The sequence below is a fragment of the Passer montanus genome, unplaced genomic scaffold, assembly GCF_014805655.1.
Source record: "Passer montanus isolate IOZ18808 unplaced genomic scaffold, ASM1480565v1 scaffold21, whole genome shotgun sequence".
Taxonomy (NCBI): domain Eukaryota; kingdom Metazoa; phylum Chordata; class Aves; order Passeriformes; family Passeridae; genus Passer; species Passer montanus.
The window spans coordinates 7,025,349-7,041,087 of record NW_024366703.1 but is presented as its reverse complement, the minus strand read 5'-3'; the positions used below and the strand labels follow the sequence as shown (position 1 = coordinate 7,041,087).

The 15,739-nt window shown below is 45.1% G+C and overlaps 1 protein-coding gene across 1 annotated transcript in view; it reads left to right on the top strand.

The window, feature by feature from the left end:
- ARL3 (ADP ribosylation factor like GTPase 3) overlaps positions 1-15,184 on the top strand; it is a 30,470-nt gene extending 15,286 nt beyond the window's left edge. The window contains exons 4-6 of the mRNA XM_039709010.1: positions 452-502; positions 2,486-2,671; positions 11,154-15,184. Coding sequence (XP_039564944.1) covers positions 452-502; positions 2,486-2,671; positions 11,154-11,201 — 285 coding nt within the window. The 3' untranslated portion in view covers positions 11,202-15,184. The remainder of the gene's footprint in view (positions 1-451; positions 503-2,485; positions 2,672-11,153) is intronic.
- The last annotated feature ends 555 nt before the right edge of the window (positions 15,185-15,739 follow it).

Sequence of the window (15,739 nt, the reverse complement as noted above, 5' to 3'; positions counted from 1 at the left end):
GCTTATTGAGGAGGTGATGCTAGAGGGCAGCACGGCACAGTCACACCAGGCCAGTGTTTGTACACTTTGCTAGGGTGAAAGGCCATGTCTGGCTCCCCAGGTTTTGCCCTCCTATGCTCAGCTTCAGCTTGTAACAATAAGTTTGAAACAATACCAGCAGTCTCCTGTTCTCTTCAGATAATACATGCTGTGGTGAAGGTGACAGCATCCCCAGTAATGCTGCCAGCTCCTTTCTGATTCTACCCACATGGTTGTCCACTCCCCCAGCATTAAAAGAGGTGGTTCCTCTCCTTTCAGAACATCATGAAGTTTTGTCAACATTTGCTGCAAATAATAGCAAGGATCTTTTTGCCCAAAAGCATAATTAGTAGGTTCAGCTCACTTAAGCACATGCTACTGTGGAAGAGTGTCTTCTGGGAAGAATAACTTTTCCTGTAATTTCTTTTTTCAGATCTATGTCATTGACAGTGCAGATAGGAAGAGGTTTGAAGAAACAGGTCAGGTAAGTTACTTAAGCCAGCTTCCTTTGAAGTAACTCAGTGCTTCTCAGTGCCCCTTGCTCACAAAAGTTAGGAAGAAGATTTTGTTGTTTATGAAGGAAATTTGCATTTCAATAGACTTGCCTTTCAACATCAATACAGATTATTTTGGTAGATGTGAAACAAGGAAAATAGGTAGCCTAATTCTGTTTAAATAGAACACTGTTCATTAAAGTTATACAATAATAGCAAATGGAGCCTAATACTGAAAGCACAAACTTCTCTAAGTCCTTTAAACCTTGCCAAACCAAGACCCTGAGGAATCTTATTTTCTTATTTACGAAGCTGAAATGGAAATCATATTGACTTGATTGTCTTTTGGATGTAATTGTAAAAAAGCTAAGAACTTTCTAACTAATACTGGCCAGAAAAGAAGATTTCCGTTTTACAAAGTTCTGATGTTTTGTAACATTTTTTGTTTTTGGTTGGAACAAAAATAAGGCTTTTTAAACTTCGTTGTGTAAAATACTGAAAGTGACAGTGTCCCAAAATAGCTAGCAATAGATTTACCCCATAGAAATGGGAGATGTAGATTAAAGCCTTCTGTTCTGCCTGGTTTGAAGGAGATATTTTTGAATATCTTTTGCCTCTCAATTCTCATGGACACACCCCAACAGCAGAACTGTTGGTTGTTCTAGGGGTGAGGGAATCTTTCCCCTGCTGGAGCCATTTCATTTTATATCAGTAATTAAATATTCATTGGGCAAAAGAGATGGAAAGGAAGCAGCAGCTTAGATCACTTGCCTGAGTCAGGCGGAGCCAACCTAAACCCCTCCTCATATTTCCGCAAACACTTTTGGTTTCAATAAATCAGCCGTGTCAGATGAAAGACCTATTTTGTTGAAAAATTCCCAGCCAGTTCTGTTTATAACTCCGTCCTCTCATCCTGGCTTCCAAACCAAACATTGCTCTTGGGGGGATGGAGTTGTATTTCCACTGCAGTTTAGCATCTCCCTGACTGCACTTGTTTAATCCAGAAGTTTCTATTCAGTGGATAAAAGATGTTAGAACGTTATCTGAGACCATGAGACCTTTCCAGCTAAATAAGGAGGCCACAAAAATCTCCCATACTCATCTGTCTGCAATGCCAGCAGTCCCTACAGGTTCATGTTCTGCTGAGTTTGTCATATGTTCCCATAGGGAAGTGACTTGAGACTGAGTGCTGGTTTCACATGAGACCATTGCACAACCTAGGCATGAAGTATTTCTACCACCATTGATCCACTGCAGATTTAGATTTGAGCTATTCAAAAAATCTTTTTGAGTCAACCAGTTTTGAATGAACAAACCTATTTTTTAAGATGCTGTCCAATGTGTGCATCTGGAGCCAAAATTCAGCTATTAAGGCTCATCTGGCTTGTCTTCAGCTAACCAATGCCTTCAAAAGTATCAATACTTTCCTGTAGGAGGGAGATTTCATTTTTGGGCTGGGGTGGGGGGGTGATGGGGGTGGGGAAGTCCTCTCCTTTTTAAATTGCAGTGATTAAGACTTCGAACAACCCCTTGAAACTCATGATTAGCAAAAATATCAGGGCCAGTGTCAATGGTTGCTCAGGTACAAATCAGGTCAGTTAGGCAATAACTCAAGACAGATTCCTCATACTGCCAATTTACATGTTGTTTTTTGCTGTTTCATCAGTTTTGGTCTCCTGGGATCAGAGGCTGGTAAAACACAGAGTTGTAGCCTTTAAGGCAACTGCTAATTTCAGACCAAAATGAAGATTTTTCTAACCTGTAATTGGAAGAAATAGCTTTTGAACCTTGGGCAGAGATGATTGTATACATTTTTGCTCTCTTATAATAAGATCTAGGTTTCACTGGAACACACTCTTCTAGCATTTGCCCTAAATATATTTCTAATTAGAGACAAGCATTGGTGGCTGAAGGTTTTCTTCCCTTTCCTCTCACCATCGTCCCCCCACCCCACTCCCTTGTAAATGGTACAGGAGCTGGCTGAGCTTTTGGATGAGGAGAAGCTTAGCGGAGTCCCCGTGCTGATATTCGCGAACAAGCAGGACTTGCTGACGGCTGCCCCTGCGTCGGAGATTGCCGAGGGACTGAACCTGCACACAATCCGGGACAGAGTCTGGCAGATCCAGTCTTGTTCAGCTCTTTCGGGAGAGGGAGTACAGGTGAGGCTCTGCAGAAGGCTTGCTGTGCCAGCAGGCCATCTGTAAGAGATTGTTGATCTGCGGGGTGGGGCTGGAGCAGCCTCACCGATGAGGGTCAGCACAGCCAAAGCCTTGCAGTGCAAAATGTGGGGGTTGGGAGTCTTGGGTCCTGTGCAAGGGGAAGGGAGAGCTGGGGGCCCTTGGGCTCTCTTCATCCCTGGTAAAAGGGAGAGTGATTGTCTCCCCACCCAGGAGCCCTTAGCTGGCCCAGATGAAGACATTGATTTCTTTTAAAGAGACTGCTGCCAGGTTAATCATTCTCACAAAACAAATTGTCTTTTACTATTAACCCTTTGACTGGTACGAGTGTGCACTCTAGAAATCTGATTTACCTTTGCTACTGATGTCATTTGGCATTTTACTAAACCCAGGCACCAGGGAGAAAAACGGATCAATTTTTCTGATCCAGAGAAATGCAAGAGTTGCACATGGAACAACAGCCACTTCTAATGTCAGCATGTGGGGCAGCAAAAACACACCGAGGGGCCTGCACTGTGTCCCTGTGCTGAACTGTAATAGTTGTGTCTTGGGCTCCTGTGCTGTAGTCAGTTCCTGCAGTATAGTAGCTCTTTGTAATGTAAATGGGACCTAGGTTTGTTTATTTCACTCTTAGGTTTTCCTGAATTAATGAGGTATTTGCAGAGCTCGAAATCTGAGTACTCCCTTCACTGATATTTAAAGAAACAGAATGGTGAAGACATTTATCTTCACTGCAGTTTCAGTAAAACCTTATTTGCAGATGCTACAGAGCAGTTCAGGATAGTGAGATCTCAAGCTGAGTATGAAGAGTCACAGAAGCAGCCCTCCATGCTGAGTGGGCAGTAAAATGGCAGATGAAATTCAGCGTTGACAAGTGCAAAATAATGCACATGAGAAACAACAATCCTAATTATATGACGATGGACTCAAAATTAGCTGCCATTACTCAGAAGCAGATCCTTGGGAACAGAGCTCATCAAAGGCCAGAGAGGAAAATTCAAACACTGGACAATTACAAGAAAGCAAAGAAGAAACATCTTTTCTAGCAGGTTAAAATCATTGTGAGCCCATACCTTGAACATGACCTCAATTTCTGTCTCTGCCACATATAAAAAGGTTTTAGTAGTAATAGTAGAATCATAAAGTCCAACCAAAAATTAGGTAGAAGGGTCTTCAGAAGATCTTCTGGCCAACTTCATGTTTAAAGCAGGGACAGCTGTGAGTCTAGAGGAGGTTGCTGAGAGTCTTTTCCAGTCAAGTTATAAGTATCTCTAAGCATGTAAATTCCACATCCTCTCTAGGTAACCTCTCCTAGGCTCTTAACTACCCTAATCAGAAAAAAATATAGTCCACATATCTGCTTAGAATTAGGAGAGATTTGAGGATCCTCTGTCATGAGTGATCAGCAGCACAGAGTGGTGTCTGTATACAGGGATAATAAATTAGGACTAGCAGTTTGTAAGAGTGAGGACACAGAGTGGGAACATCTTCAGGATTTATAAAATAAGGTATAAAAATATCAGATAGGCTCTATGCTATTTTTACATTGCTAGAGGAAGAGTGTTCCTAATGAAATAATCAGAAAATGGTTTAAAAAAAATAAAAATAAGTGCTTCTTTGCAAGTGGCATAATTAAATTCTGGATCTCATTGGCATAGGATGCTGGGGAGACCAAAGGTAGGTATCAGAAAAAAAAATGGTATCAGAAAAATACTTAAATGAATTTCTGAAGAAGGGATGTGCAGGCAATGACTGACAAGTAAGATCTGGAGGCAGCTTTTGACTGAGGAATAGCTTGGGCCATGAACTGGGAGTAAAGGCAAACCCTGTTCCTACATGGTCTTTCCCCTGGCATCCAGAAAGAGGATGCTGGTCTGGATGAGCCATTGGTCTGACCTAGTACAGCAGTTCCGATTTAAAATTCTCAACCTGATTTTCAGACCTGAATGAAGTAGGTGGTGTTCTCTAAAGAGCCTGTAGTTACCTAAGCTACAAATTCAGCTATATTGTAGCCAGTGTTGTAAAGGGCTTCAGCTCTCATCTCTGCTCTGAAGTTTCCAGTCCAAAGAAATCTGACCAGGAAAACGAGGCTGCAGTTTACAGGGTTTCAGGCAAACACAGATCACCTTCCTACCCCCTTCAGGCCCTTCTCTAGCTTATGGAAGTCCAAGGGAGCTCTCCAGCTGCAAAGGGGCAGTAAAGAGACAGGTGAAGTTCAGAGATTCAGAGATGTGTGTTGGATGTGGAAGTAAATGATACAAAGTGTCGCTTTCTGTTCTTGAGCTTTGAAATGTGCTTCCTTCTCAGGCAGATTTGTGGGCTCTCTGGAGTGGCTGCACACTTCTCCACTGACAGCACCTTCTTACTGTGCCTCCTCCCTGAAGCACAGCACATCCTAATCATGCAGTAGTGCAAAATACTCAGCCCAGTACCCTCTGCCAGGGAAATGAAATCTGCTTCTGCATTCCAGAAACAGAAGACCAGAACTAAATAAAAGTATTGCAGGCCTATGTATTTTGTTCATTGTGCTTATCTAGACAAATTAGTTTAGATGCAGGCCAGATCCCTACAATAACATCCCACTTTGTTGTAGTCAGTCTCATTGCCCTAAATACTGTAGCTTATTCCATAAATTATTATTGCAGAAAAGTTAGGAAAGTTGCAAACTCTCTATAGCTTATAGAAGAAGAGCCCCTACATTTCTCTTCACCTGTAACTTCAGCTCTGTCAAATCAGACAGCAAGAATGTCAAGCACTCCCTATCCTTGCAAATGGAACAAAATGTTTGGGGAGGTGGCTTTTGAACTAAACTCAGATCAGCCTAGGAAAAAATGGTGTCTTCAGTCTTGGGATGTTAAGGAGAGGTCAAACTTTAGGAGAATCAAAGAACTTGTTTAAAGAGTGAGATTAGGAAAGTTGTTTTTGAGGATTGTGGTACACCAGGGCCACAGGTACCAGAGGCTCAGAACAGGAGCTCTCCATGTGGTTAAATCTCGGGTCACTGCTTTAAGGACTTTGTTGAGAAATGACAGTGAGTGGCAGCAAAATAAATGGAGATGGGGAAGCATCAGGTGTTCAGAATGAAAGCCAAGGCACACCAACCATCGCAGGTTGTGTTAGCTGGAGTAGAATTGGAGACATTGCTGGCAGATCTTGCAAGGAAGAGTGGTGGCATATCTTGTACTGAGCACATGGAGGAGCAGAGTTCATATGGGAAGATGTTTGTGATAGCTTAAAAGAAGAGCAATGAGCAAAGATAAATAATGCTGATACATGAAGGAGAAATAGTTTGAAGGTCATTTAATTAGTTTAGCAGCTAGAACCATTGTGTATAGAACTGGGTAGTTAAGACTGGGGATTTCAAGGTTAATGAGATTAGATTATGGTTAATAGAATGATATAAATTTAGAGAATTTAACTATTATTTGAAATGGGTTATTTAATAAAACTGTTAATTAAGGGGGGAATCCATATAGTCATCTTCTCTTTTTAAATTAACCATTAGGGACTCTGGAAAAGGGGCCTAGCAGTGTCCTGAGCAGGCTCAGAAGAGAGGTGACTGGGTTAACTGGAAATTCCGTGTAGTGTCTCTGGATGCCAGCTGGCAGCCCCTGTTATGCCAGCTGAAGACTTCATTACCTCCTGACTGTAACTGTGGGCAGCACTTGTCTTGTTAATCAGACTTCATGGTGCCATCGAGGCTTTTTCAAGCAAAATGTCTGCTTGGGTCTGATCTTATCCTCAGCCCCAGTTAAAAAGCAGGAAAGCCTTTTCTCCTTGCCACAGCCATCTGGCTCTGCTACTGGAATGGAGTACTGACCAGCCTACACTGAGACCTCAGCAAGTGAGGGAGGTGATTACTGATGACAGCAGAGGAGCATAAGGGAACTATTGCCTCACAGTCTCTCTCTGGTGCCACGTAGGCTCTCATGGGGTATTTGTGACCAGATCTCAAATTGTAGCCCTTGGTGTGCAAAAGCTGTGTACGTTCCACCCTGGCCAGCCAGGGCTGGTATGAATGTAAACAGGACCCCTCTGCTTTCCTGCCTCCTCTCTTGCTGAGGTGTTATTTAGGGGCTAGGGTGTGATATTAAATATGACTCAAGGCTTGGGACCGATGTGTGCTCTGCAGCTTGTTTGTTGTCTGAAGCAAGATTCTCCAGTCAAGGCAGCGGGAGTTCAGGCTGCCCCAAGGAGCTGTCCTCCAGAATGATGATGCAGCGTATTGTGTCCAGAGTCTCCCAAACATAATGACCCTCTGGAGACCATTAAAAGCCAGTGAAACTGAGAGTAGCCACTAAACTTCTCCAATTTATGCCAGAGCCCAGCTGGCCCAAAGGACTGTGGGAAGGGCTGAGCCTCTGTCTCTTCCCTGGCTGTTTCAACCTAGTTGAGAATGAAGCCCAAGACCTAAGTTATGTCTATGCTGCAATTCAACACTTTCATAAGGGCAAGATTCAGAGCAGGACCATCCCTGGTGGGTACCACATACCAGTGTGGTATCTGCAGAGCTTAGTTTAGTCTTAGCCAGGAAAGGCTGGGGTTCTCCCACATCTTAACAAGGTTCTGGAGCTCTTTGTAAATATTTAAAACCAGTTTTGATGACTGCAGCTCTCTGGGATAGGCAGAGCCTGGGCATGTTGAGGAAAAGCAACCATGTTTCCAGATTACAGTGTCTTCTGATTTTTAAGTAGGGTAAGGAGGGAGTCTACAGGGATACAAGGTCTCAGAGGACAAGAAAATAAGCTTTCACCCAGGCAAAACCCAATGGATAATGTACTGGCAGGAGCCTGTAAGAGCCAGCCTGTATGATCATTGGAGGTGCAAGGAAATGACAGATAATGAAGGCACAGTCCTGGCTGTGCAGAGGGAGAAGAAAGTAACAGTTAAAATAACGCATACCAAAAATGCTAGAGATTGAGAATTTTGCACTTGCCTGACCCAATTTGTTATGGCAGACAGAGGATTACATGAAAGGATTAAGCTTTTCTGTCCTTAAGGTCACATTAGGGGTCACAAGTTTGTGGCCTTGCCTGATCCCAGGCTTGCAGGGGAGCAGAAATCGTGAGGGTTTTTATGGGGTGGAAAGGACTTGTTCGCTGTGTTTGAAGTCAGATTACTTCACTCCCATAGCCACAAAGCTGATAATGCAGAGAATAAGCAAGCAGTGGGCTAATCTTAAGCAGGACTTTTTATTTCTCCCAGGGAAGGCTCTACCAGTACTTTCCCAAAGGGCGTTGGAGTACAACTCCCTTGGCACAATAGCAGATGGGACTGCAGCAAGGCGGGGCTGTGTGAGCAGCATTTCTCTGCAAGGAGCGTTATCCTCTTCCCTGGGGTTCTCTCTCTTTGCTTTGGTAAAGTTTACTAGCTGCTTGTTAAGGAGCTAAGAGAGGCAAAGCTGAAAGATCTGAAATCTTTCCCTGGCTAAGTTTTCCCAGGGTTGACTTGAGGCTGGAATACTAATATTGTATCCGCCTCAGTCCTCAGAGTACCTGCCAATGTCTCTGTGTCTCAACAAAGCAGCACAAGGACATCTATCAAGATCTAAATGTTACTGTAGGGATTATACTTTCTTCACAGAACCGTCTTTTAAACATGCAGATATAGGGACAGAGTGTGCAGGGACAAAGGATGACAACAATTGACTCCTTGAGGACTTGACTCTTTCAAGCACTGTTTCCTCCTTCCCATGTGCCTTTCCCATAGCAGCTCTTTGTGTTTGTAGCAGCTTCCCTAGATTTCTTTACCTTACCAATGCTCTGTCCTGCTTCACACCATAAGTAAAAAACTGCAAATGTACCTTTTAGGTTTTTTTGCTTTCCATTGCATTTGGTATTCTCCAAAGCATCTGGGGACACTGCAGAGCAACACCCTCCCAACCCCCCTCAAAAAAAAAAGTTGCACCAGAATCTGCAGATGTAGCTGAGGAAGGCATCTCACATACACCTTTCTGATACAGCTGAACATGTTAATTTTCCCTTTATCACTGTCAGGCAAGGGGATATTTACAATTAAATGTGATTTTTCCTGTCAATTAACTCATACCAGCAGAGAGTTTTTAAAATCTATTCCTGCTTTAAAAGTTTGGTGACCTACTTACGTATTTCAAGCGTGTTTGGAGTTCACCTTTCCTCTTGCATTTTGCTATGTCATTCTCTTGCCCTCGTTAAATGCTTCATGCAGCCAGGCTCCCAGCAATGGTAAATCCCATCATAAACTCTGCTTTCTGACCCTCGTTGCGCTGGTGCTGCAATGGTCTGCCTTTCTCCTTGCCGAGCTCCCCAATGGCAGCAGGCAGTGTTTTAATCACTGTGAATTCAGGTTGTGGTCAGATTAGGTAGAAGATAGGATGCGTGTTTGTTGTTTTGCAGTGATGTATTGTTTCTGGGATTACTGTGCTGAATAGCAGAGGGTGTCAGCTGATATTTATTACTTTAAGCTGTCTCAGCTGTTCTGGTTCAGCAAATAAACCTACATTCAAAATGAATGAGGAGCTCTGCTTGCCTTGTATGCCATGATGTGTGCAAATGTGATTATTGCTTCCAAGGCAGGGGAAGCTGAAATCATTGTGGGAGCATTTTTAGTTATTTATTTATTTTTACTCTTTGCAGGCAATCATGCAGATTTCTAAAGCACACAATCAAGTCAAAGGCTTGACACCTCTCCTTCCAGCCCCATTGTTAAGCCCTGGCATTCCTCTTGCTGGGAATCACTCGCTCCCTCTCTCTCTAAAGTGATAAGCTTTAAACCATCCTATTGATTGCTTAAGGCATTACATGTTTTACACCTAGGTTATCAGTGTTATTGAAAGGGGAAGACACAAAGCTACCAGGCCTTAAAATGAATCTACCACTCATCTTTTCCCATTTGCTCAGAGGATTTCAGACAATTTGTTTTACACTGATCTCTGCTGGGGAGATAAATAAATGAAACTGGAGACACCAACCCTCCCCAAGGTTAGAGTTAGAAGTGTTATTAGTGTAGGCCTTGTGTGCACCCCAGCACAAACTGGGCTCACTTATTCTTTATTTAACACAGCAACAAAGGCTGATTTCAAAAGTTGCTGCTCCCCTTCAGATAAGAAGTGTCACATAGCGCAGTTATCAAGGTGAATTGGTATTTTCAAGTGAGAACCTCTCTGCTTCTGATTAAGCCCTGAGGACTCCCTCTCTTCTCTCTTAACTCTTTAGCTCCCCTCTGACATGGCCACCACCTTTGTGGTGAGGGACAACACAGAGGCACAGCAGTGAGTGTCAGCTCACCCAAAGGGCCTGCTGTACTCTGCCTTGGGCTCCCTGTCCTTGGAGAAGCTGAGGTCCTCGGCAGCCTTTTGGCAGTCTGGGAACAAGGGAGTAGGAAATCAGCAACCCTGCTACAATGAGGCTACCAGTGACATTTGCCCAAAAGCTCTGACCTTCCTTAGGGTCTAACTAAAGTCGTTGTGGTAATTGTACAGAAATGACCACTGAACATAATGCAGTGAAATCCCTCCACTCTGAACTCTGAGGTGATATTTGCCTGACTTCCAAACACAAAGATGTGCTGCTTCTCTCCCATCCCCAAAACCCTGCCTTTTGCCTTCAGCCTCCCTATCTGCAGAGATACCTCGTAGACAGGGTAGAGGTAAGGGATTTGCTGGGACACAAATATGAGGAGACTGTGCATCTTGCACTCCATTGTGCACATCTCCTAACGGATAAGTGACAGGAACAGCTGATGTGTTGCTTTGGCTTTCAGTGGCATATCCCATTCTGGGATCTCAGCAATAAACTCACAAATCGGGTATTCACAGCACAAGTGTTGCTGTCCTGCTTGCACTGGCCAGAGAGGTCACCCACACATTTTTACAGACATACCTTAAAGAGTATATCAGCCTCTTAAAACATGACCGCAGAGCTTCTCACTGAAGCCGTGGGATCCCTGAGGGCCCACTTTCTGTGGGGGCCCTGAGGAACAGGGAGCAGAGTCCAGGTCTGGTTATTGCAGTGACTTTCATGGGTCTGGATTTCAGGGCTTGCAGATGAACAGAGTATTAGAGCTGTTTTCTTAACAGGGGGCTGACTGTATAACAAACAGTCTCCTAAAATCCAGTCTCAAAGATAAGATGACTTGCCCAAGATCACACAAATCATCTGTAGCCGAACCTGGAACAGGGCCTTCATCTGCCACTGACATACCTTGACTGCAAAATGATCCTTCCTCATAGGACCTACACATAGTGATGTGATGAGATGATGATACTTTTTTATGGTCAGATGAAAGATTTAATAACGTCTGTGTGACAACATCTACCAAGCAAGGAAGCACTTATTTTTTTTAACCCACAGTGGTTTTCGGGACAGAAGGGCAGGCAGGGATTCAATGAGGAGGCAGAACATGATGCTTGCAAAATGGTGGTGGGGTGGGCTTGGGGGATTCCTCCTCCTGTCGCTTGACTAACATTACCTTTCTCTGTCTGAAGGACGGCATGAACTGGGTGTGCAAAAATGTCAGTACTAAGAAGAAGTAAAGCGTTCTGAGCTGCATGGAAATGGAGGAGCGGTGGGAGCAGAATTCTAGCCTGAAAACACTAATTTGCTGCTTTCTGACCAAATGTTTTTCCATCTGTGCACAGCTACAGCTGTTAAAAGAAAAAAAAAAAAAAGAGAGAGAGAAAAGGGAGCAACATTGGTTTAAACCTACTGCTGGATTTGGAACTTGACCTGCTCTTTAGTATCATTTTTTTATCCCAATAAAGGAATTACATATTTCCTCCCTATGCATAAGTAGTATTAAATGTGTGATTAGCAAGCAAGTTTGTAAGCAGAAGCAAGACTGATTCAGTGTGGAGCAGAGGGAGTGGTGAGTTACTGTAGTGGCTTAGATGCATAGGAGCTGCCCTAATAGGCGCGGTTGCTGAGGACACACTCTGGCATCAGTCACAGCTTCCCCTCAGTGACAGATAAAATGCAGTTGTGTTACCAATTGTGGGTAGTTTCTTAAAATAAAGCTGCTAAGGAGTCATTTGTGTAACAAGGGTAGAAGACTTCCACATATTCCTATAGCCATAAAAGAGGAGTTTGATGATAACGAGGCACTGTTGCATTGCGACACCGCTGTAGAAGGGAGAGAAGGGTTATATGTGTATAATTGAAGCTCTTTACAGTTGGAATAATGCAGGATGAGCGTGCCTAGGGCTTTTCTCGCAGCTGAAGGAGAATTTAGCCCAGCATTTCACCTTGAGCCAGCAAAAATGTTGTTCCTCCGTTCAATAAGTTCCATATGTGAGATTAGTCTTGATGTTGAACAATCCCTGTTGATTTTCCCTTGATGTTAAGGCAACTCTGCAGGAAAATGCAATTAAGTCCATGATTACTTTCTAGAATGAGATATCAGGTCCCAGGTTTCCTTCTTTGAAATGTGCAAAATGTATTCTCCTACCCCACCACCTCAGCATTCCTTGCCTGGCTCTTCCAGGGACTTGGGGGCTGCCCCACGGCAGGCTGGCTGTCCAATGCCTGAGGTCCCCCAGCCTGGTGCTGGCTGTGGACTCCCCGGGTGGGGGGTGAGGATCCTGGTGAACGGCAGATGGGAAGTGCTCTGTAAAACAAGCATTCATTCATTCTTCCCCGGGCCGGCTTCCCTTTAAAAGGACACAGTTGCTGAAATAGGAAAGAGAATGTGATTTCCACCTCCTCCTCCCCAGTTCAAATCTAGCCCCAGACTGACAAGGGAGCGGCAGCAATTAGCACGCCAAAGTAGCCATGTCCTGCATGAAGCGAGCTTGGTGACTCCTGGGCCAGTTTCTAATGCACAGATGGTAAAATAATCCCAGTGCCCTGCTTGCCAGCTTTGTTTGCTGCCTGCCTGCGAAAGGCCAGAGAATGACTGGGGACTGCACTACCCCTTCCACCTCCTGGAGACGGACGGTCGCGCACGATGGGGAAGCTCCATGTACTAAAGCATGTGGCTTTACCACGCGTCAGCGAGTTGACTCATGGACCCAGGCAGACGGCTGACACCCCTGCAGCTCCCAGCTCTTTTTTCCTGCCTTCCCCTGGACATCTCCACTCACGGCACAAACATCTGCACTGTACGTGAAGCAGCCCCCGGCTGTCTGTGTGTTACAGCTCGGCATATTAAAGTCATCTGGGGCTCATTCCAGGTCCCCCCATACATCAGGACGTACAGTAGCAGTTCAGGGATGATCCGTGTGTAGTTCAGCTGTCTTTGCTGTGGCTGGGGGCACAGGGACAGCTGGGACAGCAACTGCTTTAGCAATCCAACTTTAATCTGCCTGTGTCCGTGAGTCAGCACCCTCCTAGTGCATCTGTCTCCAGCAGGGAGGCAGGACACGCATGCCGGAGTAGCAGAGCCTTGCTTTAAAAACCAGACGACTGGGGAGCGGGGTGGGGGGGAAGAGGGGGCTCAAGTGAGCTGTTAAGCAATCGCTAATGACAAAGTGACACAGCTCCGGCTTTGCATGGATTGAGTAAGGAGTCATAAGATGAGATGTTCATTTAAATGCAGCTTGCTCGGTAACTCCCCAGCTGCGCAGGCTTATCAGGAATGCTGCAAATTTGAGTATGGCATGTTCCTGGGTCAGTCCAAGGAGGAGAAATTCATCCCAGCATCGCCTTTTCCTTGCAAATAATGCATTTGCCTGATGCAAGCAATGTAAAGAATTACAACCCTTTCCTGTGAGCAGGCTTGTGCTGGCTGAGTGGCAGAGCTTTGTGACAGATAGTCCCCAAGCTTTGGATTTGCCCACATTGCTTACCAGATGCAGAGGGAAGTGCTTGGGTATCTCTCCTCTGGCCCAGGCAGGGCAGGGCAGGGCACCCTTTGGAGCTCAGGCATTGATCTTTCACACTTGCAGGGGACTTGAGTTGGTGATTTCCTGCTCCCTACTCTTTTAGCAGTGGCAGACTTAGTCTGTGACACCCCACCAGTGCCACAGTTGGCTTCCTGGGGCTGAAAAGAATCCAGGAGGGTAATGTGGTTTTTTTAAAATCTCATGTTGGTTAAACTTGGAAATGTGTGTAAAATAAATATGTAGTAATTTTCCTATCACTTCAGTTGGGAAGGAAAATTGCCTTATTGAACTCAGGATCCAGAAACATTTGCTGGCTCATTTGTTATGTTTACTTGTAGCCACACGTATTGGTTACTTGCATTGTACTTGCCAGAATGTCACCTGTAACCCAGTAGTTAATTTGGTTTTCCTGTGCCAGGTGGTCAGAGAGGTAGACGGTGATAGAGTGAGCTGTGCTGGGAGGATGGAGGTGGGGGGTTAAAATGACCATGTCTTAAGTATATCATCCTACAGTGATGGCTGTAAATGTTCATTGTATTGTAAACGTTTCTCTGTGCAACCTGGTGAAAACGTATAAGAATTTGAGGTTCTGTTCACCTGCTGCTCCTTATCTGAATGTATCTACATCTGCTATGGCCTCTGCAGGGCTCTCTGCCCTGGGCAGCCCCTGGCTGAAAAACACCCGGACGAGTGTCTGGGGCCAGCCAGAAACGCCTGCCCCCGATCAAAGCAGCCGGGCCCCTCTGCCAGCGCTGCAGCCCCGCCCTGGCTGGTGGCAGTGACACTCGCAGGGCTCCGTCCTTCCAGCGCTGGCAGCTTCACCCTCCTTTGAGCTGAGGCTGGGGGAACCGCCGGTATTGGTATGGGTGGAGCTCTGCCACACATCACATCCATTCCTGGATTTTTAAAGCCAGGAGGGACCGCTGTGTTCCTCTGTCCTTATCCCCCGTGTAACACAGCCCCACCTCGCCGTGGTGACTCAGGGCTGAGCCCGAGCCCCTGTGGTGGGAAGAAACCCAGCCATGATTTAAAGGCTCCGAGTGACAGGCAGACCTCGGGATGTTTGTCACAGGGCTTAATTCCCTTCCCGTGCTTCACTTTCACATCGTTAAATCTGGTTCTACCTTTGTGACAGATGAAAGAAGCCTCTCCTGCTCCTGCCCCATTCGTTCCCTGGAGGGGAGAGGTGCTGGAGAAGTGAAATTCTCCAAGGGCATGTCAGAAAACCGAGTCCAACCCTGCTCTGAGCACGAGTGGGGTGTGGGACTCATGTCCTCCCCCAGCTGTGGCTGTGTCCTCCACTGCAGCTTCGCTGGAGGATGTCTCTCTTGCCCTTGGAGAATGCTTGCCAAAGCCTCTTGCAACCTTCTCCCATTTTCCCCACTACCTATGATGTTTCTTGCACATTAATGACTTCTCTCTGTCAAAACTATAACTGGTCCCCCAGACTCTTGTTATGAAGTGTACTGGGATGAGACCAGCCCACTCCAACATGCTCACTCTTCTCCACAAGCAAAAGATGGCGGCTGTTGCATTCCCTGGGTCCACGCAAGCTCTTTCTTTTATGTTCCCTTTTTGTATTTCACCAAAAAGGGATATTTGCAATATCTGGTCATGTTGTTACTCAGTGTATAATTTAGATGTCTTTGTCAAAAAAAAAAAAAAAAGAAAGAAATTAAAATTTAGTAGAAAGACAACTGGTGTTTGGGAGTCATCCTTTTTTCTTCAGCAGGTTCATGTTCTGACTGGATTGTCTCTGCCCAAGGAGCTTCCAGTCAGGTCACAAGGCTGCTCTTCCATTGCTCCTGTCACCCCACCAGAAATGGTTGCTGGTACTAGAACTGACCAAAACTGTTGAAGAAGCCTTTTTCCATTGGATTTTCAGTATTCCAAAACTGTCAGAGAAGTCAGCCAGAGAGAAAGGGAAACTCTGGGAGGATCTTTTTTCACAAATCATGTTGTAGGTTAAAAAAAGCATGTCATGAAACACATTCTCTACTGACCTGGCAGGAAAAGGGAAGAGGAAAAAGAAAAGCAGCAAACTATTTAGGCTTGGTTCAGTGAAATGGGGTTGGGAGGGGGTTAGGAGGGAGGGAAGCAAATCTGTTTCTTTCCAGCTAATCTGACTCATTACTGTTCCTGCAACACCCAGATGGGCCAGAAAGCAAGAAACTGTTAGAACTCCTTAAAGCATCGGGTCTCTCCCTGCACAGTCAGGATGCCTGGAAGGCTGTCAGAGCCAGTGGAAAAAA